Source organism: Manacus candei, unplaced genomic scaffold (genome assembly GCF_025592945.1).
Source record: "Manacus candei isolate 608988 ecotype Guabito, Panama unplaced genomic scaffold, ASM2559294v1 h1tg000045l, whole genome shotgun sequence".
NCBI classification, from domain to species: Eukaryota; Metazoa; Chordata; class Aves; order Passeriformes; family Pipridae; genus Manacus; species Manacus candei.
This window is the reverse complement of record NW_026138093.1, coordinates 376,185-397,963: the sequence shown is the minus strand read 5'-3', so window position 1 is coordinate 397,963 and position 21,779 is coordinate 376,185. Positions and strand designations below refer to the sequence as shown.

General features: G+C 53.2%; 1 protein-coding gene and 1 pseudogene across 1 annotated transcript; one reads left to right on the top strand and one right to left on the bottom strand.

Moving 5' to 3' along the window:
• The window catches only part of LOC127474808 (uncharacterized), a 1,366,245-nt pseudogene that overhangs the window by 1,068,191 nt on the left and 276,275 nt on the right, over positions 1-21,779 (bottom strand).
• On the top strand, positions 1,909-9,146 carry LOC127474903 (olfactory receptor 14J1-like; the record flags this gene model as incomplete). The annotated part of the gene is made up of 2 exons (XM_051796225.1): positions 1,909-2,895; positions 9,124-9,146. Coding segments are annotated over exons 1-2 (939 nt in total), but the record flags the coding sequence as incomplete, so codon positions are not given.

The following is a 21,779-nucleotide window of genomic DNA, read 5'->3' as shown; positions in this document are numbered from 1 at the left end:
ATGATTTGTTCAGCATCAGAGTCACCTTTGCCTTGCTTGTCCATCCTTGTCATCACTGTCTGCAGATTTCTGCTCTAACTGGAACCTGGGGACACGTTCTCAGTTGTGTCCCTCAGTGAGACTCATTAGCACTACGAAAAACTTTAGTGTTTCAATCTCACTTTGACTTCTTGAAAAGTTGTTTGAACTTCCTCTCAGGGACTGTGCCACATGTAAACAACCCCAAACCCCCTTGAGGGTCACTAAATACCTGGGGCTGTTGCTGTGCTGCTGAGCTGGGCCGGGCTCCTGGCACACAGGGAGCTCCTGGCAAGCAAGAAGAGCTTCAAAGAGACAGCTCTGCTGGTGAGCAGCTCCTCTGCACAGCCCAGCAGGGCTGAGGGCACTGCCTGCAGCACCCAGGAGAGAAGGCAGAGAGATGAGAGGCAGCCTGGGCTGGGAGGTGACTGAGCTCTCACTATGGGAGAAACCTTCCCAGGATTTGAAGGAAGAATTCTCTGGCTGTAGGAAAGTTCAGCTTGCCTTCCTGGAGGCATGTCCTAAAGCTACCACATCCCACAGCTTCTGGGATCTTTCAGCAGGACTCTCCCAGTTGCTGCAGTGCAGAGGAAGTGGCCATATGGCAGAGCAGGGCAGGAACTGCAGGCAGCAAGGGCAGAGAGGAGAAGGGAGCAGGAGGTTCAAGGGATCCTGGGGTGGGAGGACAGGGCAGAGCTGCTCAGGGCAGGAACCTTGCCAGCCCTTTGCCATGGTCAGGCTCTGGCTGCAGAGCAGTGCAGGTGAGTTCCTGCAAGTGCCTCTGCCAGCTGCCAAATGGCAGCAGTGGCAGGAGCTGTCAGGATGACTGCTGGATTTGCTGGGGTGCAGCAGGAGAAGCTGCTGCAGAGCAGGACTTGCTGCTGCCCCATCAGAGGCCCAGGGCCAGAAGGTTCCCTGTGCCAGGGCTGGCTGTGGGGTGGGAAGGTGGGGGTGCAGCCAGGGGTGCCCAGGGCTGTGGGGCAGAGCAGGGTCCTGCCCCCAGGGCTCTGTGTGCTGGGGCAGGGACTCTGCTGCCTGCCAGGGTCAGCTCTCAGCCCGGCCAAGGAGCTGCCACGGGGCTGGGGGAGAAGGGCTGTGGGGAAGGAACAACTCCTGGGAGGGCAGAGCAGGGCAGAGTCCTTCTGATCTCCAAAGTGGGCTGCAGGGATGAGGGCTGGTCACAGCTCCAGATCAAAGCAGGAAATTTCCCAGAAGGTATTTGCAAGAGGCACAGACTGACAGGGGTTCTTATAGACGGCATCAGTGTCACTTTTCCAGCCTCCTCAGGGTTTCTCTGGCATTGCCATCAGAGCCTGCCCAGGCAGAGATGCCCCTGGGCAGTGCCCTGTGCTTCTGGGAGGGCTCAGCCAGGCAGAGCTGAGCCCCCAGGGCTGGGATGGGCTCTGGCAGCACTGGCAGGGTCAAGCCCTGGGCCCAGGGAAGCAGCTGCTGGCAGGGACAGCTCCAGGCAGCAGAGCCCTGGGCAGGGAGTGGGGGGCAAGTGCCCCCAAGGCCTGGGGGAGGGGGTGTTCAGGCAGCTCTGGGGGCCCTTCCCTGCAGCTCTGCTGGGCACTGTGTGCTGGGCCATAGAAATGAGGATACCTGCAGTGGAAAAGAACTTTCCCAGGTATGATGGTAGAAATAGAAAACACAGGTACAATTATTCTAAGGACAGACTAAGCTTCTGCTCTGCAGCCCCAGCTCTTTTGAGTCATGGGTGTAGAGATGGAACTTTTGTACTCAAGGTCTGTTACATCTGACATTCCTTGTGTGTGTGAGAGCTCTACCAAAAAATTCCATTTCCCCCTGTAGCAGAGCTAACCTGACTCCTTGGCAGTGCATTTGGTGACATTTGACACATGGATTTCTTGTAGCAATGGAGTGGCTTTTTCACAGAGGTCTGTCTTAACTGTTCCCTGTCCTTTCCTTTTTTGAACAGATCCTGTGCTAAAAAGCAGGAAATGTCCAACAGCAGCTCCCTCACCCAGTTCCTCCTCCTGGCATTCGCAGACAGGCGGGAGCTGCAGCTCCTGCACTTCTGGCTCTTCCTGGCCATCTCCCTGGCTGCCCTCCTGGCCAACGGCCTCATCCTCAGCGCCGTAGCCTGTGACCACCACCTGCACACCCCCATGGGCTTCTTCCTGCTCAACCTCTCCCTCACAGACCTGGGCTGCATCTGCACCACTGTCCCCAAAGCCATGCACAATTCCCTCTGGGGCACCACAACCATTTCCTACTACGGATGTGCTGCACAGGTCTTTTTCTTTGACTACTTCATGTCAGCAGAGTTTTCCCTCCTCACCATCATGTGCTACGACCGCTACGTTGCCATCTGCAAACCCCTGCACTACGGGACCCTCCTGGGCAGCAGAGCTTGTGCCCACATGGCAGCAGCTGCCTGGGCCACTGCATTTCTCTATTCTCTGCTGCACACAGCCAATACATTTTCCCTGCCCCTGTGCCAAGGTAATGCCCTGGGGCAGTTCTTCTGTGAAATCCCTGGCATCCTCAAGCTTTCCTGCTCACACTCTTACATCAGGGAACTCTGGCTTCTCTTGTTTTCCATCTCTTTAGTATTTGCTTGTTTTGTTTTCATTGTTTTCTCCTATGTGCAGATCTTTAGGGCTGTGCTGAGGATCCCCTCTCAGCAGGGACGGCACAAAGCCTTTTCCATGTGCCTCCCTCACCTGGCTGTGGTCTCCCTGTTTGTCAGCACTGGCACATTTGCCTACCTGAAGCCCCCCTCCATCTCCTCCTCATCCCTGGATCTGGTGGTGTCAGTTCTCTACTCAGTGGTACCTCCAGCACTGAATCCTCTCATCTACAGCCTGAGGAACCAGGAGCTCAAGGATGCCCTGAGAAAAATGCTGACTGGATGCTTTTCAGGAGCATTTACATGCCAGGTTTCTGGTGTGTAGCATTCAGAATGGGACTCCTTAATGGTCAGCCTTCCTACTCAGGTTTTTCATGGAGGTCATTGGGTTCTTCTGGCAATAATTTTCTGTGCAATTAAATATTATTATACATCTGCCTTCTAATTTAGTGTCTACCCATTGAATTTGACCCAGAGATGTAAAAATGATGAATTGTGCTCTCTGAGCATTTAAACAAAATAAAGGACCCTGCAGTGCCTTCTTTGTCCAAGACCCTTCTTCTCAGATGTTCCTAAAGGACAGCACACTGCAGGACAGAGTCTATTTACAAACGGGAAGGGGACAATAATCCCAGCCCAGCAGCACTGCCAGGGAGCAGCAGGGCTTGGTCTTTGCAGAACTGCTCTCTTGCCACTTCCACACTGTCCTCCTGAGCCCCTTTCTCACTGTAAGGCCTGAGTGCTCTCTGAGCACAGTCCTGTGGGCTGGAAGCCCTTGGAGCACAGGCAGGGACAGGCCCTGGGAACTTGTGAAGCAGAGCTGGGCTCCCTTCCAGCATCTCCAGGATGCTGTGGGATCTTCTGAGGGCAGTGCATGTACTGGGTCACTTCTTCTGTGACCTTGCTGCAGGGCTGGAACTCTCCTGCAGTGTCACCATAACACTCCTGCTCTCTGCTTTCCAGGATCCATTTTCAGATCCAGTCTTCCCCTCCTGTTCACAGGGACATCCTGGGAGTGCTTCAGAGCTGCCATCCTGGGGCAGCTCCTGCCCAGCGTGGGCAGGCACAAGGTCTCTCCAGCTGCTCCTCTCCCCTCCCCAGTGCCACTGTTTTCTACATCCTCCTCATCCTTGCCCAGCACAGCCCTCCTGGCACAGTTGGACATAGCCCTTGTTCTACCCCCTCCTCCGGCACCTGCCCAACCCCCTCAGCTCCAGCCTGATGGCCAGAAACCTTCAGGGCAGGGAGGCACTGGGGAAAATGCTGAGGAAACCTTTCAGCTGCACTCAAATCCAATTGGAGGGGTTGGCCTCGAGGAAGAAATCCCTTCTCATTCTCCAGAACCACCAGGACAACCTGTGTTGTGTCCTGGGAACTCCTCTGGAAATGTGGGATAATAGAAAAGGTTTTGGTGTCAGGGATATTGAGAAGGCTGGGCAGTGTCACTGGGAGACCTCTCCCAAATACTTGGAAAGGCCAGAGCCATCCCAGAGCTTCCTGGGGCCTTGGCAAAGGCAGACATGGAACCAGTCTGCAAACAGGGCAGCAAGGAGGGTTGGCAGAGTTCCAGACTGCTCAGGCTCAGCAGGGAAAGGGGATAGGGCAAGTCCTCCTGCAGCCATTGCCAGGCATGGGAAGGACAAGGCAGGGATTGCAGAACCCCTGTGGGAGGGAATAGAAGATGTTGTGTGCCCAGACTTTATCAAGGCCCTTGACGTGGTGTCCTGTGGTCTCCTTATGGCCAGACTGGTGAGAGCTGGACTGAAGAAGTGGAAGATGTGGTGGGTGGGAAGTTGCTGAATGCAGAGTGTCAAATAAAATCCATGGTACAAAGTCCTCTTGGTAGCAACTTCCTGATGAAATACCTCAGTGACCAGCCCTTGAACACCACTATAGAACATCTTTATTATCTCTTTGTACATTGGGACAAAATGTATTTTCAAGTCTTTTGTGGTTGATGCCAAATTTCAGGGAGCCCTTGAGCAACCTGTCCTGGTTTAAAGACACATATTGGGGTGGGAACTCCAATAAAATGAATTCACTCCCCTTTTATTCCCTACCAATAGAGGGAGACAAAATACAAGGAGGTATAAGTGAAAAAATAACAGTTGACTGACAAGAAATATAGCAGCAAAACCAGCAATACCAACAGAACTATTCAAAGCAACAGCAGAGCGAGAAATTGCCTCCTCTCTCCCCCCTTGCCCCAACTCCCTTTTGTAAACAGATGAAAACAGGGATCAACATGTGCCTCCCTTCCCCCTTTTCCTCCTGAATGAACAAAGAACAAAAAAACAAACCAGGGGAAAAGAGTGGGCAAAGCAAAATGTGGGAAACTCTCTGGTCTGAGATCAGTTGTGCTGCCCAAGAACACGCTGACTCCAGAGGTGTCCAAGCGGGGCAGAGCCGGCGACTCCGGTCCGTGCGGCGGCGGGGGGGAGGCAGCGGCTCTGCTTGATTCCATGGAGTTCTGGGCAGGCACAGTGGCCCCTTGGTTCCATGAGGGTCTGAGATGTCTCAGGGTTCCTTTTGTTCCAAAGAGACCCCGCATGTCACAATGGTCCCTTGGTTCCATGAGATTCCACAGTGTCCCTGCATTCCTTTGGTTCCATGAGGCCCTGCAGTGTCACGGTGCCACTTGATTCCGTGACGTTACAAAGAATCAGAATGGCCCCTTGATTTAAGGTCAACTGCACATGGGGCTGCCTTGGGGGGAGTGTGGGCACCCAGACAAGGGAGTTGTCACCCCCCTGGACTCAGCCCTGGGGTCACCACATCTGGACTGGTCTGTCTGTCTGTGAGGTTCCCCATTGTGGAGGAATGAGGAAGAACTGGAGAGGGTCTAGAGGAGATCTGACAGGATGGAGCTTTTCTCTGTATTGGAAATAGAATGAAATCTCCACAAAGAGTAGCATGGAAGGTTCAGACTGAAGGTGAGGAAAAAGAAATGTCACTCAACGGGGACCCTTGTGGTGCAAGAGGTCACCCAGAGGGAGTCAGGATCAGCCCATGGCTTTGTGTTCCAGGGAACATCCAGAGCTGGTGCAGAGACATCAGGGAGGGTCTAGAAATGCTGCTGGGAGGGGGTGGGAAAGCAGGAGGGGTGTGTGCAGCCTGCAAGGCCAGAGCAGCAGCAGGGCCAGGGCAGGACAGCCTGCAGGAGAGATGGCCAAGGGCTCTGGCAGGGCTGCAAGGCCCAAAGGCACCCAGGCCTTTGTCCCCTTGCCTCTGGCAGCTGCCTCTGCCACTCAGGCCACCACAAGACACTTGCCTGGCAGGTTCTGCACTTGGTTTCTGCCTCGCCCCTCCCTCAGGAGCCTGGCAGGGGTTGCCCAGTTTTGGGCCTTTGTTGTTCCTCCCCTCCCATCCCAGTGCCCCCCAAACAGCCCTGAGCCAGCCGGGAGGGACAGGATCTGCTGGGCCAGGGCCTGGGGCTCAGGCCTTGGCCTTTGTGCTCCACAAAACCAAGGCAGGCTTTGCTCAGCATTGCAGGGGCCTGCCCAGAGCCTTTGTCTGCCTGCACTCCTGGCCTCCAAGGAGCTGCTCCAAGGAGTCCCTGGGGAGGCTTTGGCAGTGCCTGCCCTCAGTGGGGCCCAGCAATGCTTCAAGGCACTTGGACTTTGGCTTCTGACTTCTTCAGCAGCTGCTTCAATCTTCTCTCAGTACCTCAGGGTCATGGGCTGGGCTGCAAACACACCCTGGGGCTCATTAAATTCCAGATATCCCTCAGGATCTCTTTGTCTTCCTTTAATTGTCTTCAAGGCAATTTCAAAACAAGTCTTCCAAGTTTGTACTTTTTTTTTTTTAATTAAAGGATGGCTATTTTTTAGTTCAGAGAAGAGGTGATAGAGGTGTTCTCCAAGTGATCTTGATGCTGAGTGTCTCCTCAGGAGATCCACACTGACCCTGGATGATCAACCTTTCTCCTCCCCCCCCAGCCTCACCATTTCTGACATGGCCCATCTTGGACTGACAGCTGATGCAACTCCAAACACACCGTAGGGCCCATTAAAACACTGAAAAAAAATTATTTTTCTTTCTTTAATTGTCTTCAAGACATCAACAACAAATTGGAGTTATTTTGTAGTTTAGCTAAGGAGGAAGATTTTAAAGTGGACGTCACAAAAAAATACATATATATTTATGAAAAGGAACGATTTACACAGAGCCTTGGGATGCTATAGGATCAGGGTGCAATGGATTTAGACACAAAGATAAAGGAGGCAAAATACATTAGTAGCACTTAATCATTGACCAATTGAGTAGTTTTCAAATGATTCAATAGCATTTGCTTCAATTTTAACAGTGACTGAATTATAGATTCACAAGAACAACCTTCACACCACAGTCAATTCACACCCACACCCAGGCAGAGATGTGTGGACACATTAATAGCTGGGTGTGGAAAGGTCCCTCTCCCAAATTCTCCTGGTTATCAGGGAAACACTGCCCCAAATCCCTTTGTGTTTCCCACCAGACAAGGGTCACAGCTGGAGGAGTGTTTGTGGAGGGGGATCAGAATTGTCCTGGGCAACAGGGAGGGTCTTTGGAGTGTTGCAAACTGGAGGGTTCCCGAGCTGGGAGAGGCTGCCAGAGGTGTCCCACTGAGAGGGAGGTGCTGGGGAGCTGCCAGGGCCTCCCTCAGCACTGCTGGGTGTGGGCTCCCAAGGGGACTGGCTTTAGTTATCTGCTGAATTTCCATCCTAGTGTCAGGAATGACTGGTGTTTCCATAATATTTGGGAATTGTATCCAAACTGTTCCATTAGGGCTGTGATTCAGGCAGGAAATGTTCCAAGGCTTTCATGGGATGACTGATTATCCTGTGTTCCCCAACTGTTCCACTCCAGATTGTTCCTACCTTTATGGTCCAGGAGCAGCTGGTCCAGTCCAGGGACACTTTCCCACAACCCCTGGTAGTCCAGGGGCTTTTCATTGCTCAGCTGGTTTGGTCAAGGTTTCTCAGGAGCTCCTGAGATCATACCTATAAGAAGGATGGGCACAGACTTAGTTGTAATAAGACAAGTGATAATGGTTTTCAAATAAAAAAGAGCAGATTTGAACTAGATATAAGGAAGAATATTTTTGCACTGAGGGTGGAGAAACACTGGCACAGGTCACCCAGAGAGGTCATAGATGCCCCAGCCTTCGAAACATTCAAGGCCAGGTTAGAAAGGGCTGTGAGCAACCTGATCTAGTTGAACGTGAACACTTTCATTGTGGGGGGATTGGACTAGATGTCCTATAAAGGTCCCATCTGATTCAAACTATTTAGGATTCTGTAGTTCATTCCTACAGAGCCAAGGCTGACAAGGATCACCCAGGTTTCAGACCCAGCTGAGCATCCCCTTTGATGGCCCAGCTGGCAGCTCTGCTAAAAAGCTGCTGCAAAGAACCTCCAGACCTAAAGGAGCTTTGTGCTGGGCTGAGCTGTGGCTCTCAGGGCTGGGGGTTGCCAGGTGCCTACCAAGGCTCTCTCACTCCTCCTTCTTCTCCACTCCCCTTGGTGCCTGCAGGGTTGTTTCTCCCCCATTTCTCTCACTCCTCTCTGGGTTACAGCACCCTGGATTTTATCTTTTCTCCAAAGTGTTATCACTGAAGTGCCTCTGGAGTTGCTTTTTGGCTCAGCTTTGGGCACTGGCTGGTCCATTTTGGAGCCACCTGAAACTGGCTCTCTCTGACACAGAGTCAACTCCTGATCTCCTCTTCCCAAAGGGAAACCTGCAGCCCCCTCCCTGCTACCAAACCTGATCCACAGGGTCATTCAAGTGACCAGGGACACAGAAGGTCTTTGATCCCATTATTCTTCAGGCTGGTTAAACAAGACTTTGTCCTCTTCCTGTCCCTGACTGCAGGTTCTTTCTGTCAGAGCAGAGCTGTGCTGGACCTCAGCCGTGCTTTGCTCCAGACCCTGCTGGGGTGGGGGCAGATGGCAATGGGAGAGTTGGGTTGGACTGGATGATCCTTGTGGGTCCCTTCCAACTCAGCATAATCTGTCATTCTGTGTTTGTTTGGGTTTGGTTTGGTTGTGTTTGGTCTTTTTCCCTCCTTTTGATTTTCCTTTCTTCTGACCCATTAGTTTTTTCTTCATTGTCTTGGGCCTTGCTGGGCACCTGATGGCAGGACAAGTTTATCCAACTCAGTCATCTTGACCCCTTTTTTTGTCCAAGTCACCATTAACTAGACGAGGTTTCTCACAGACTCGCTGCAACTTGGTCTCATCCACAAAGGAGTGGAAAGTGCATTTCATCCCATCACCCAGAGACATAATAAAGATGTTCCATAGGAATGGTCAAGGGCTGGTCCCTGATGGATGTCACCTGGGAATTGCTGCCAAGAGGAATTTGTGCCATGACTTTTGACCCTCATCAGTCATTCAACTTCCCACTCACCACATGTTTCACTTCTCCAGTCCAGCTCTCACCAGTCTGCCTCTAAGGAGATCACAGGAGACAATGTCAAGAGCCTTGAAACAGTCTGGGCACAGAACATCCCCTTCTTTTCCCTCCCACAGGGGTTCTGCAATCCCTGCCTTGTCCTTCCCATGCCTGGCAATGGCTGCAGGAAGACTTGTCATATCCCCTTCCCTGCTGAGCCTGAGCAGTCTGGAACTCTGCCAACCCTCCTTGCTACCCTGTTTGCAGACTGCTTCCATGTCTGCCTTTGCCAAGGCCCCAGGAAGCTCTGGGCTGGCTCTGGCCTTTCCAAGGGAGAGGTCTCCCAGTGACACTGCCCAGCCTTCTCAATATCCCTGACTCCAAAACCTTTTCTATTATCCCAAGGGTCCAGTCTAGTGCTCAGGACACGACACACATTCTCATGGTTCTTCAGGAGAAAATTAGAAGTGGTTTCATTAGAGAGGTCAACAGGTGGAGCAGCCCAGTCTGGTCTGGTCCCACAGCAGTGCCCAGCCCAGGGTGCTGCAGAGCTCTGGGCACTCCCCCCACAGCCCCAGCCCCTCTGAAGGACACAGCAGCTCCTGGGGCACAGAGAGGAGTCTCAGCATCCCCATCAGCTCAGGGGCTGGACACTCAGCATGGCAGGAGGAAGTGGAGGTCAGGGAAACTGCAGGAGCCCTGGTGTCACCTGCAGGAGATGCCCAGCACAGCCTGACTGTGCCCCTCAGTGCCAGCCCCTCTGCCCAGCCCAGCACAGAGTCCTGGCCCAGGGACAGAGCAGCCTGTCCCCAGGGGGGGGCTGCAGAAAGAGGTTTCTCTGTGTCAGGGATTCCTCTCTGCAGGCCCAGAAATGCTGCCTTGCTCTTCTGCAGGGACATCCCTTTGCCCAGGTCAGTGTGTCCAGGCTGCCTTGGCCAGTTGCAGATCCCAGCCTGGGATCCCTGCAGGGCCCTGAGCTGGAGGTGCTGCTCTGCACAGGGAGGGGCTGTGGCACCCTGGGCTGAGCCTGCACTGGCCATGCTGGTCAGGGTGGGGAGCAGACCCAGCAGGATGGGGATCACTCCTCTCCACCCTCTGCCATAGTCCTGGAAGGCTCAGTAGGCAAGAACAAGGCTGGGCAGGACCATGGGCTGTTTCCAATGGCACAAAGGGCAGGGCAGGGCTCCACTCCATGCAGCCTGTGGGCTGGAGAGTTCTTCAGGACACCCTCCTGGAAAGCCCAGCCCTGGCTCTGGTACAGCCCTCCCTGAACTGGGGAGGCACAAGGGGAGTTCACTGCGGGTGAGATGAGTCACTGGCCAGAGCCCTTTCTCTGTTCCTGCTGCATCCCCTGGGGTTGCAGAACTCTCCTTTACCAGTTCACAGGCAGATTTAGGACTTGATCTCTGGTGACTCCACCCTGGGCAGGATTCTGCTCCAGGGCTCCATTCCCTGCTGACTGGATGGGACGGGCTGTCCCTGCAGATCCTCTGTGCTCTCCTGCACTTCCTGAGTTCCTACAGACAAGTCTTCACCTGCCATCAGAGCCCTCACAAGCTGCAGAGCCCCAGGCAGGTGACTTGGAGACCATTTGCCACTGGCCACCAGCACAGAACATCTGACCCAGCCCTCAGTCCCTCAAGTACCCCAGTGAGTCACTTCTCTCACTGCAGGGACTGAATGGGGAAACAAGCAAAGCAATGAGACTTTGCAGAGTCTATTCCTTGGCCTTGTTCTTTACAACAACCTTTCAAAAAGAACAAAGTCTTCAGGAACTGCCCAGGGGGATCCCCTTTCCTGATGGAAATGATGTTAAGGAGCCCAGCTCTGTGCCAGCAGTGCCCAGGGCCTGTCCCTGCCCACGGTCACAGGACTGACACACAGCAGGGACTGAGCTGCCAGAGCACTCAGGCCTTGGGCAAGGAGCAGAAAGGAGAGGGAGGCAGTGGAAAAAGAGTATCACTGAAAAGGCCAAGAGCTGCTGTTCCCTGGCAGTGCTCCTGTACCAGGACTCTTTACCCCTTCTCACCTGCACACAAGCACTGCCCTCCAGCTTCAGAGAAATTCTTGGAGGACGAATCAGGAAAAAAGAACTCAAGTCCTTTATTATACACAGAGGTTGTGGTTCCTCATGTACAGAACAACAAAGGCAGGATGTTTGACAAAGAAGTTGCTTCAGGAATTTTTATTTTGTTTAAGTGCACACAGAGAATGATCCCTCATTTACACAATTGTGGGTCAAAATAAAGAAGTAGAGAGTGAATTATGTATGACATGCTGAATAAATTTCTGTGTTAACAACATGAAAAGGGGAACACATGTAGGAAACCTCCCTACTGCCATTCTCAAAAGCTTTAGAAGGCAGACTGGGAGACTAAAGTGTTACACAATGAGTGTTCTGCAGAAGAGAGGCAGGTTGTTGCTCCTGAAAAACATCCAGTCATCATTTTCCTCAGAGTGTCCCTGAGCTCCTGGTTCCTGAGGCTGTAGATGAGGGGGTTCAGTGCTGGAGGCACAACTGAGTACAGAACTGACACAATCAGATCTAGGGATGGGGAGGAGATGGAGGGGGGCTTCAGGTGGGAAAACATGCCAGTGCTGAGGTACAGGGAGACCACGGTCAGGTGAGGGAGGCACGTGGAAAAGGCTTTGTGCCGTCCCTGCTGAGAGGGGATCCTCAGCACAGCCCTGAAGATCTGCACATAGGAGAAAACAATGAAAATGAAACAAACAAAACCTATAAAACAACTTATTATAAGAAGACCAGTTTCCCTGAGGTAGCCTGAGTGTGAGCAGGAGAGCTTGAGGATGTGTGGGATTTCACAGAAGAACTGGCCCAAGACATTGCCCTGGCACAGGGGCAGGGAAAATGTATTGGCTGTGTGCAGCAGAGAATAGAGAAACCCAGTGGCCCAGGCAGCTGCTGCCATGTGGGCACAAGCTCTGCTGCCCAGGAGGGTCCCGTAGTGCAGGGGTTTGCAGATGGCAACGTAGCGGTCGTAGCACATGATGGTGAGGAGGGAAAACTCTGCTGAGATGAAGAATAGAAAGAAAAAGAGCTGTGCAGCACATCCCATGTAGGAGATGGTTGTGTTGTTCTGGAGGGAATTGTGCATGGCTTTGGGGACAGTGGTGCCGATGCAGCCCAGGTCTGTGAGGGAGAGGTTGAGCAGGAAGAAGCCCATGGGGGTGTGCAGGTGGTGGTCACAGGCTACGGCGCTGAGGATGAGGCCGTTGGCCAGGAGGGCAGCCAGGGAGATGGCCAGGAAGAGCCAGAAGTGCAGGAGCTGCAGCTCCCGCCTGTCTGCCAATGCCAGGAGGAGGAACTGGGGCATGGAGCTGCTGTTGGACATTTGCTGCCTCTGGGTGTTTGTTTCCAACACAGGAGAAGAAGACAATAAGAGGCCAGTTAGTGTGGACTTATCTAAACAAAGTCAAAGCTGTATTCTGTAGACACTCCCCATGTCACACCCTTTTGATTTCCTAGGAGATCTTCCTTCAGCTCCAGTGCTGGGTCCCTACTGAACAGCATTTTCTCTGTTTTAGCATCACTGTGCTTCTGTGCAGGGGTTTCACATAACAAGGATATGTTAAGGGACAAGTTTCCATCTTGGAGGGGAATTCAGAGCTTGGAAGGAAACCTCAGGGAGACAGCCAAGTGTCCTTATGATGGCATTTGATTTAAGGGGACTCAGCTCCTTCCCCAGCACCACAGGCTGCACTGGTATGGGCCATATTCCGTTTGCAGGTGAAAAAAGGACCGCTCAGACTAGTCCTGATGGGTCTAGCAGAGGTGATGCTGGTGCTGCCCACAGGCAGAGCAGTGGCTGAAAGCACATTAGGAAGCTCAGATAGACCTACTGAGCACTCACAATTCAGATGTCTCAGGGACCTGTCAAAATTAATACTTTCTTAATTATTTATTCCTCCCATTCCTCAAGAGTAGGAAACTGGAAACACAATCTCAGGAAATTTCTTTAACCTTATAAAAATCTTTGTCTTGGAAATATTCTGAGAGGGAGCTGAAGTTCTGAGCATGTCCTCCTCCTCTGCACTCCAGATGCTCTCAGAGTTGCACTTAGAGAATCTGTAGTTGGTGGGCAGTGCCAGCTTTCCCAGATGCCTCCAAAAGCTGCAGTCCCATTGCCCTGCATGACCAGACTTCCTGTGCCAAGATCTGTTAAAAATTCTCCCCCAGTGAGGTCTCAGCATCATTCTACATCTGACAGCCTTTAACTTCTCTCTGTCTCACTCCCCTACCCTGGGTGCTGCAGGCAGTGCCCTCAGCCCTGCTGGGCTGTGCAGAGGAGCTGCTCACCAGCAGAGCTGTCTCTTTGAAGCTCTTCTTCATTGCCAGGAGCTCCCTGTGTGCCAGGAGCCCAGCCCAGCAGCACAGCAACAGCCCCAGGCATTTCATGACCCTCAGGGGACGTTGAGGCTATTTACATGAGACTCAGTCCCTGAGAGGAAGTTCAAACAACTTCTCAAGAAGTCAGTCAAAATGAGATTGAAACACTAAAGTTTCCTTTAATGCTAATAAGTCTCACTGAGAGACACAACTGAGACCATGTCCCCAGGTTCCAGTTAGAGCAGAAAACTGCAGACAGTGATTAAAAGGATGGACAAACAAGGGAAAGGTGGCTCTGATGCTGAATAAACTTTGACTTGTTTCCTTAATCAAATGGGCCAAGCCCTGACCCCCAGCCCCTGGGAAGGCACATCCTGTCCCTGCCTCATTCCTCAGGGCTCTTCCTGGGGCACTGGGATGTGGGATGTGCAGTGCCAAGGGCAGGACCATGGGGTGGCACCTGCCAGGCTGCTGAGCAGGGACAAGGAGGCCATGAGGCCCCAGGGCTGCAAGGGCCACTCCCCTCCTCCTGGCATCAGGGGCACAGACAGCAGCCCTGGCCAAAGGCCTGCAGAAGGTGGCTGTGTCAGGGCCTTTCAGCTTCTCCCCATGCCTGTCTCCTCTCCAGCCCAGGCTGTCCTACGGTGTCCATGCCCTGCCCCTTTCCCTGCAGGCTGTCGTCATCCCCCCGGCTGCCCCACCTGGCTGGCACCTTCCTGCACTGACATCTCTGCGTCCTCCCTGGCTCTTCCTGCACACACAAAGCCTTGGGCTCATCCAGACTCCTTCTGGGTGACGTGTTGCAGCACAGCATTTTCCTTGGAGTGAAATTCCTTTTTCCTCATGTCCACTCGGGACCTCCCCAGCTGCACTTGCCATTAATTCTTTCTTTCTCGTGCTCTTTTCTGTTATGACAAAAGGATCCACCTTCTCTAAATCCTCCCTTCAAGCCATCTGAGGGCTGTCCTGTACTGTCCTCAGTCTCCACACCAGTGAGGCCACAGCTCCTTAGCCCCTCTCTAGTACTCATGTGCTTGAGACCGTTAAAGCCCATCTTGGGAGATCTCTGGGCACTCACTGTTTTTGCAGATGAAAATGTCGTGCTCATAGTCTAAGGAAAGCTCAGTGATACTTTTTACCAAAGCCATTGCTACACTGCAGGGCCTTATGGAGCCAAAGAATGCTGGGAAACAGTGCAACCTCATGGAATCAAGGAGCCATTGTCACACTGTGAAGCCTCATGGAATAAGGGATCCAATCTTTGCCTCAGATTTTGTCAACAAATTAAATTTAAGGAATTACAGAAGTGGGATTGAACCACTTTTGTCCCACACATTTTAATGATTGGCCAAATGAGAATATTTATATGAAATGAATCAGTTTTTCTTACAAATGATCAGACAAAAGATCTTAATCAGAATTATTTACTAGATGGTATAAAGACTGAAACTACTAGTAGTACAGATAGGATAGTGCACTATATTGAAGCAATTATTGAAACAATTCTATTAAAGCTAGCCAAAAGAAATAATTATTAAGTAGAGATCTGAAGTAACTCAGCCAGACCAATGTTCATGGGGAGATTTCTTTTGCTCAGCCTTGAGGAGTGTCCTTGGAGGGCGTCCCCACCCAAGGTAGGAATCTCCACACATCTACCCCAAGAAGGGCTGTGTTAGAAGAACCTACCTGGATGAATGGGGACTGGACTTCTCTAGTAGGAAGGGATTGACTGCTCCTCACAAATGGACAGGCCAGTTCCCAGCTTCTCTGTCCCATCCAACTTCCAAAAGCAGGATGTGTGTTTGGAGTTGGGTTAACCAGGCAGGTTTGAGCATCATTCAACACCAAAACCATTCCCATGGTGCCACCAGTAACTCTCAGATCTCACAGACAGCTTGCATGAGAGCTGGCACTGTTGGCATTCTCTGATGGGATGATGGCTGAAATAGAGATGTGGGCAGGCCTGGCAGATTGATCCCAGCACACTCCCCAAACCCACCAAGGCAAGCTCTACGTGCTGACAGTAGTGGACACAACCCCTGGATGGCAGGAGACACCCCCTGTGCCTCCCAGCACTGCCCAGAACACCATCCTGGGCCTGGAAAAGCAAGTCCTGTGGAGACATGGCCCTCCAGAAACACTGGAGTTGGACAGCAGGACTCTTTTCCAAAACAAACTTGTGCACACCTGGACCAGAGAGCTCAGCATGGAGTGGATGGATCATATTCCCTGTCAGGCACCAGCCTCTGGGAAAGTGGAATGGCAGAGTGGACTGTTCAAAACCACCTTGAAAGCAATGGGCAGTGGGACCTTCAAACCTTGGGATCTGCATTCAGCAAAAGCCACCTAGTTAGTTAATCCTGTAAGTTCAAGAGATAAAACTCCAGGCCAGTTCAGTGTCTAAGATCAGCTCAAAAGAGCAGGTCCTTTAATCAGGCCCACAGGCCCAGGGGAACACACACGACGTGCCCTCCCAGGCAATGGTTCTACAGTTTTAGAAGATGGTCCATCCCATGTCAGAACTCTCCACCCCCCGGTTCTGCCCAGTTCTGCCCCCGACATGGCCCTTGGGGAATTGGGTTTGGGGTATTTGGGACCCCTTCTTCCTCATCTTTCTCTTCTTCACAGCACGTACAGTCCTTGGAGCGCCTCCAGAGTTCTGGGCTTGAAGGTTGCTTTGTCTCTTGTGGGATCTTGTTGTCCAGGCCTAGGGTGTGATGTTGTTCAATAGAGGTGTTTTTCTACAATTCTACCTTGCAAAGAAGTCTAAACATGCTAAAGGAATTTAGAAAGTTTGATGTCAAATGGGATAATAAGGTTAGGTCTGTGTAAACTACTATGCTAAAGGGTGGCATATAATACAGCTGCAGGACTTTTGCATTAGACCTCTGATGGCCCATCAAAGCCCATCCCTCCCTTGACAAATCTTGAAAGGCAGGAAAAACCCTTTTCCCAGGCCCCTCACGGGAACTCTGCACAGGCCCAGGAGATGTTGGGGGTTCGTGGCATGGCCCGGGACACCATCCATGGATATAATAACTCAAAACTTCTTGGAGTGTGGGGGCTTCTCTCCCCCACCCCCAATGGATCAAGGCCACCACTTCAACTGACAGACACTGGAGCTGCAACTCCCAAGTTCCATCGCTGGACCCCGTGGGTGGTGACTATAGACATCTTTCCACTCTCAGCTTTCCTTTCCTTTACTCTCCCTCACCCTTATCCTGTCTTTCTTTCTCTCCCTTATGCATTTTCCCTAAAGGTTCTCTTTATGCCATATTGCTGTAGATGAGAGATAGAGATGATAACACCCAAAATGGCAACATACCTGTTTACCTTTGAAACAAAAGTGTTCTAAATTAAACCCTACATATATATGTTTTCAAACACCGATTATTTAGTTTCATTTCACTCTAATCCACCCCAAGGGATTTATTAATAAGAACCTGGTTACCCCTTCCTTTCTGGGATGGGTAGTAACAGACCCCTTGTAGCAGGATGTTCTACCTGGAAAAGAATCTGATGGGAGAATGCAGGCACTGCAAGCTCTCTGTGGGGAGTTACTGCTGGTGCCAAGGGGTTGGTTTAGTGTTGAATTGTGCCAAACCCAGCCTGGTTCCCCAACCTTCCAACACACATCCTGCTTTTGGAAGCAGAGTTTGACAAATCAGCTGCTCACTGGCCTGGGAATATGTGACTGGAGATCCATCACTGGATAACCATAAAAGCCCAGGGCCAACTTTGACAGAGCAGATTCTTCCACAGACTTTGTTGAAGTGTGTGCAGCTTCTGCTGTGAAGCAGGGACAGCTCTTGATGGTCACTGCTGAGGGGGTAAAAGAAAGAGAGAGCTCTGCCTTGATTTATTTCTCTCAGACCCCGCCGGGCCCTCCCCGCTTCCTGCCGGGATCGGACACCGCCGGCGGCCCCGGCCCTACCGGGCTCCATCAGCCTGAGCAATTGCTGCCAAGGAGGGGCCGGGGGCTTCCTCTTGGCCTTCGTCTCCCTGGCGCTGGGGCTCGGCTTCTACCTGTGCCAGAAGGTGAGGGGGGTCCCAGGGGGTCGTGTGTCCCCCCAGAGCGTCTGTGCCCCCCCGGGGACCCCCCACCCCGCTGTCACCCCCTTTTCTCTCCCCACAGAGCTCCTGAGCCGGCGGCGGCCGCAGCCCCTCCCCGGGGCCTCGGGCCCAGCCTGGACCCCTCCTGTCCCTGTGAGGATTTTGGGGGGTCGTGTGTCCCCCCCTCCTCTGCTGCCACTCCTGATCCCAGGAAAGCTTCCCAGTTCTCCCCAGTCCCGGTTATTGGGGGGCAGTGGGGAAGGGGCTTGGGGGAATCCCAAGGGCTGGAGCCGAATTTTGGGGGGCAGAACCAGCCCTGGGATGGATCAGGAATGGGGACCCCCCTGTGTTCCCCTGTGTCAGCCTGCTCTGGGGGGTTTTGGGAGGGCACCTGCCCCTCAATAAGGCACCCAGCTCACCCCAAAACGTGCTGGGACCACCTAAACTTCCCCAAAGCTGCTCAAGGACTCCCAAACTTACTCAGAGCCAATCCTCGACCCCACTCAACCCCTTTTCTGGGGAGCCTTGTCTGGGTACTGGTGGTGCTGGGAGCCCCCCCTGCTTTGGGAGAGGAGCTCTTGGATGAGTGGGGAGTGGGAAGGGGGCGTTTGGTGGGAAAAGGGGGTCAGAAGGGATAAAGCGGTGGTAGGACCCCAAACTGAGTGGGAAGGGAATGAGACCCCCCAAAAGTGAAGGGGGAGACACTGAGGATGATGGGAAATGGATGGGAGAGGTCAGAAGAGTGTGCAAAGGGGAGGGTGGGACCCCCAAAATGAGCATGATGAACTGGGGATGAGGCAGGGGATGATGTGGAAGGGTGGGAGAGGGGAAAAAAAAAGAGTTGGGACCCTCAGAGTGATCCTGGGGGGGGCTGGGGATTGAGAGGAAAATGGGAACATGGGAGGAACAGGGAGAAGTGTGGAAAAGGGGGGGTGGTCTGGCAGGTTCGACAGTCCCATGGCGGTCTTTGGGTACAGGGAGGGGAGGCTGGGAAAAGGGGGATGGCCCTCCTGAGCTCCCAACTTACTGTGGGGTGCTGGGGGTTGCTGGATCGAATTTTAGCCTTGGATTATGCCAACAGTTTCAGTTTAGAGGAATTACAGAGGTGTGACTGAAACACTTTTGTCCCCCAGGTTTTAATGATGGCAAATCAGATTTATTGATAGAAATTATTTATTTATGGTTACAAATGATCAGACAGAAGATCTTCATCAGAATTATTTAGTGCACAATACAAACACTAAAACTACCAGGAGTACAGGACAGTGGTCTACAAGCAATTGTTGAAGCAATTCTACTCAAGCTGGCACAAAAGCAAGGACTATTAATTAGTGAAGGATGTAACTGCCAGGCCAACGCTCGTGGGGGGATCTCTGCTCTCAATCTCCAGGACCGACCTTGGGGGGTCCCCAGCAAAGGCAGGAATCTCCACACATCCCCAGAGAGGGTTCTGTAGGAAGAAGCTGCCCCTGAGAAAGGGGACTGGCCCTTTCTGGTCAAAAGTGATGGACTGACAGTCACTGGACTCCAGGGGGTGCCTCATCATCAGGGGGTTCATTTGGGGTGGAAGCAGCGGCCAAAGCTCTTCCCGCAGTCAGGGCATTGCATTGCTGGGGCTTCACTTACTGGTGGGTCCGTTGGTGTTTGGTCAAGTGAGAACTCTGTTTGAAGCTCTTCCCACACTCCCCACACTTGTAGGGCCTCTCCCCGGTGTGGATGCGCCGGTGGGTGACGAGGTTGGAGTTCTGGTTGAAGCCCTTCCCGCAGTCGGTGCAGCGGAAGGGCCTCTCATCCGTGTGCGTCCGCTCATGCAGGAGAAGACTGGAGCTGGTCTGAAACCTCTTCCCACATTCCAAGCACTTGTAGGGCCGTTCCCCGGTGTGGATGAGCTGGTGGGTGCGGAGGTTGGAGCTGCTCCTGAAGCTCTTTCCACATTCCCCACAATTGTACGGCCGTTCCCCAGTGTGGATGCGACGGTGTTGGATCAGGTGGCAGTTCCTGTTGAAGCTCTTGAGACACATCCCACACGTGTAGGGCCGTTCCCCAGTGTGGATGTGCTGGTGTCTGAGCAGGTCTGTGCTCTTCCTGAACCTCTTCCCACATTCCAAGCACCTGAAGGGCTTCTCCCTGCTGGGAGGCTGCTCAGGCACCACCAGGTCAGAGCTCCCCCTCAAGCTCCGGCCGCCTTCCCAGCACAGGCTGGCTCTTTCCTCCTCAGAGCACCCTGGGCTGGCTTTGGAGCCCCTCCTGCGGGGGGATCTCCGGCCCTTTTCCTCCCCGCTGCCTTCCTGCGCCGGGGAGCCCTTCAAAACGGCCTCTCCCACCAGGGTCTCACGGGGGGATTTGTCCTCCGGGCTCTCCCTCCTCACCTCGGGGCCTGGGGCAGGAAGCAAGAAGGACAGGCAGGGGATTTGCCTCCGGCCCACAGGGAAGGCCAAGGACATCCCCCCAACTCCGGCCCCGGCAGGACGGCGGCGCCAGCGGGGTTGTCCTGCAGCCGGGGCCATGCTGGGCTGACAGAGCCAGCACAACACCCGCCCAAAGGGACACTGACTTCCTCCTCACCTGCCTGGGGGGCCCAAGGCATCTTCCTCTTCCTCGCAGCCTCCTCCTCCATCCACCCAAGCTTTGGGAAGGACAAATCCTGATGGGGGGAAAACAAGGGCTGAGCGCGTTGGCTTGGGGGTTCCTCCTGCCCAAGTCCATCTCTAGAACTCACTGGGCATCCTGTGTCCATAAAAACCTCCAAACACCAAGACTCAACCCAGAAAACCCCAAATCATCGAGATTCAGGCAAAAGCCTGTAAGAAACAGTGAGAAGACTCCTGCCCCCCCAAACTGAAAAAAGTTGAGATTCACCTAAAAAATACTCTAAAATATGAAGATGAGCCCAAAAAAATTCTCCTAAGATTTCCCCTTCTCTGGTTTCCCCCCTTTATGGTTCAGAGAGTCTCCCCTGTCTGGGATGCTGGGGGTTCTACCTAGAAGATGCTGGGAGTGTTGGGGGTCCCAAGGCTCCCTTCTCCTCTGATTCTCGCCTTCGGGATACTGCATTCCCAGAAATTCCCCCTCTCCAGGTTCTCCACTTTGTTGTCCTAGGGGATCCCAGGGGTCCGCACTGTCCAGGCTTCCCCTTCTCCGTGCCCCCCCTCACCAGGCTTTCAGGGGCCCTCTGAGGGGGCACTGGGAGGGACTGGGGGGGAACTGGGGCACACTGGGGGGCACTGGGGAGTTACTGGGGGATACCAGGACACAGGGGGGGACACTGGCAGGTTACTGGGCCATACTGGGGGTTACTGGGTGCTCACTGCAGGATCACTGGGCCATACTGAGGGTCACTGGGAGGTCACTGGGATATACTGGGGGTACTGGGATCCCCTTACCCGGATGTGGTACATCTCCCACCCCGGATTTTTGGGGGCATCCATAGGACCCCTCCTCTGGGGGCTGGAGGATCCCTTGAAACCCACTGCTGGGCTTTAGGGGACCCTGTAAAATCCCCTCAAAACCCCTGAAATTCCCCTCTTGACCCATCGAAACCTCCTCAAGGACCCCTCATCCCTCCCCAGCACCCTCTAAACCCTCTCAGTGACCCACAAAACCCACCTGGGACTCCCCAAGCCCATTGAGGGACCCTCAATCCCCCCCAAGGGCCCTCCAAACCGTCTGGGACACCTTAAACCCCCTAGAGACCCCAAAACTGCCTCAAAGGTCCTCGCAAAGCCTCCCAGGAACCCAAAACCTCCCAAGAGACCCCCAAAGCCCACCTGGGACACCTCAAATCTTCTCAGAAAACAAAACCCACATCAGAGCCCCCCAAAACCCTTCAGGGACCTTCAACCTCGCCCCGAGTCCTTTCAGGGACCCCTCAAAACGTCCCCGGGAACCCCCGAACTCCCCCGCTAAGCCCCCCCGAGGCCTCCAGCCTTTCCACCCACACCCGCGCTCCCCGCAGCCCCCGAGGGGATCCCCAGACCCCGCTCTCGCCGCCCCCCCGCCAACTCACCCAGCGAAGTGCAGCGGCCGCAGGCGAGTCCTCCTCACTCCCGACCACGAGGCCAAAATGGCGCTCGCTCCGCGCGCCCTCCGCCTTTACAGACCCGCCCCGCAGCCAATCAGCGCGCGGCCACGGCCCCTGCCCGCCCCCCGCCTGCGCGGGGCATTGTGGGAGTTGAAGTCCTTGCGGCGGGGGAGGATCGGACTTTTTTTGGTTTTTAGTTTTTCTGTCTTCTTTTATTTTCTCTTTTTTTCTTTCCCTCTTTTCTTTCTTTTTTCTTTCTTCTTTCTTTTCTTCCCTTTTTTCTCTCTCTTTTTTTTCCTCTTTTTTATTTATTCTTTCTTTTTTTTTTCTCATTTTTTCCTGTTTTTTCTTCCTTTTTTTCTCTTTTTTTC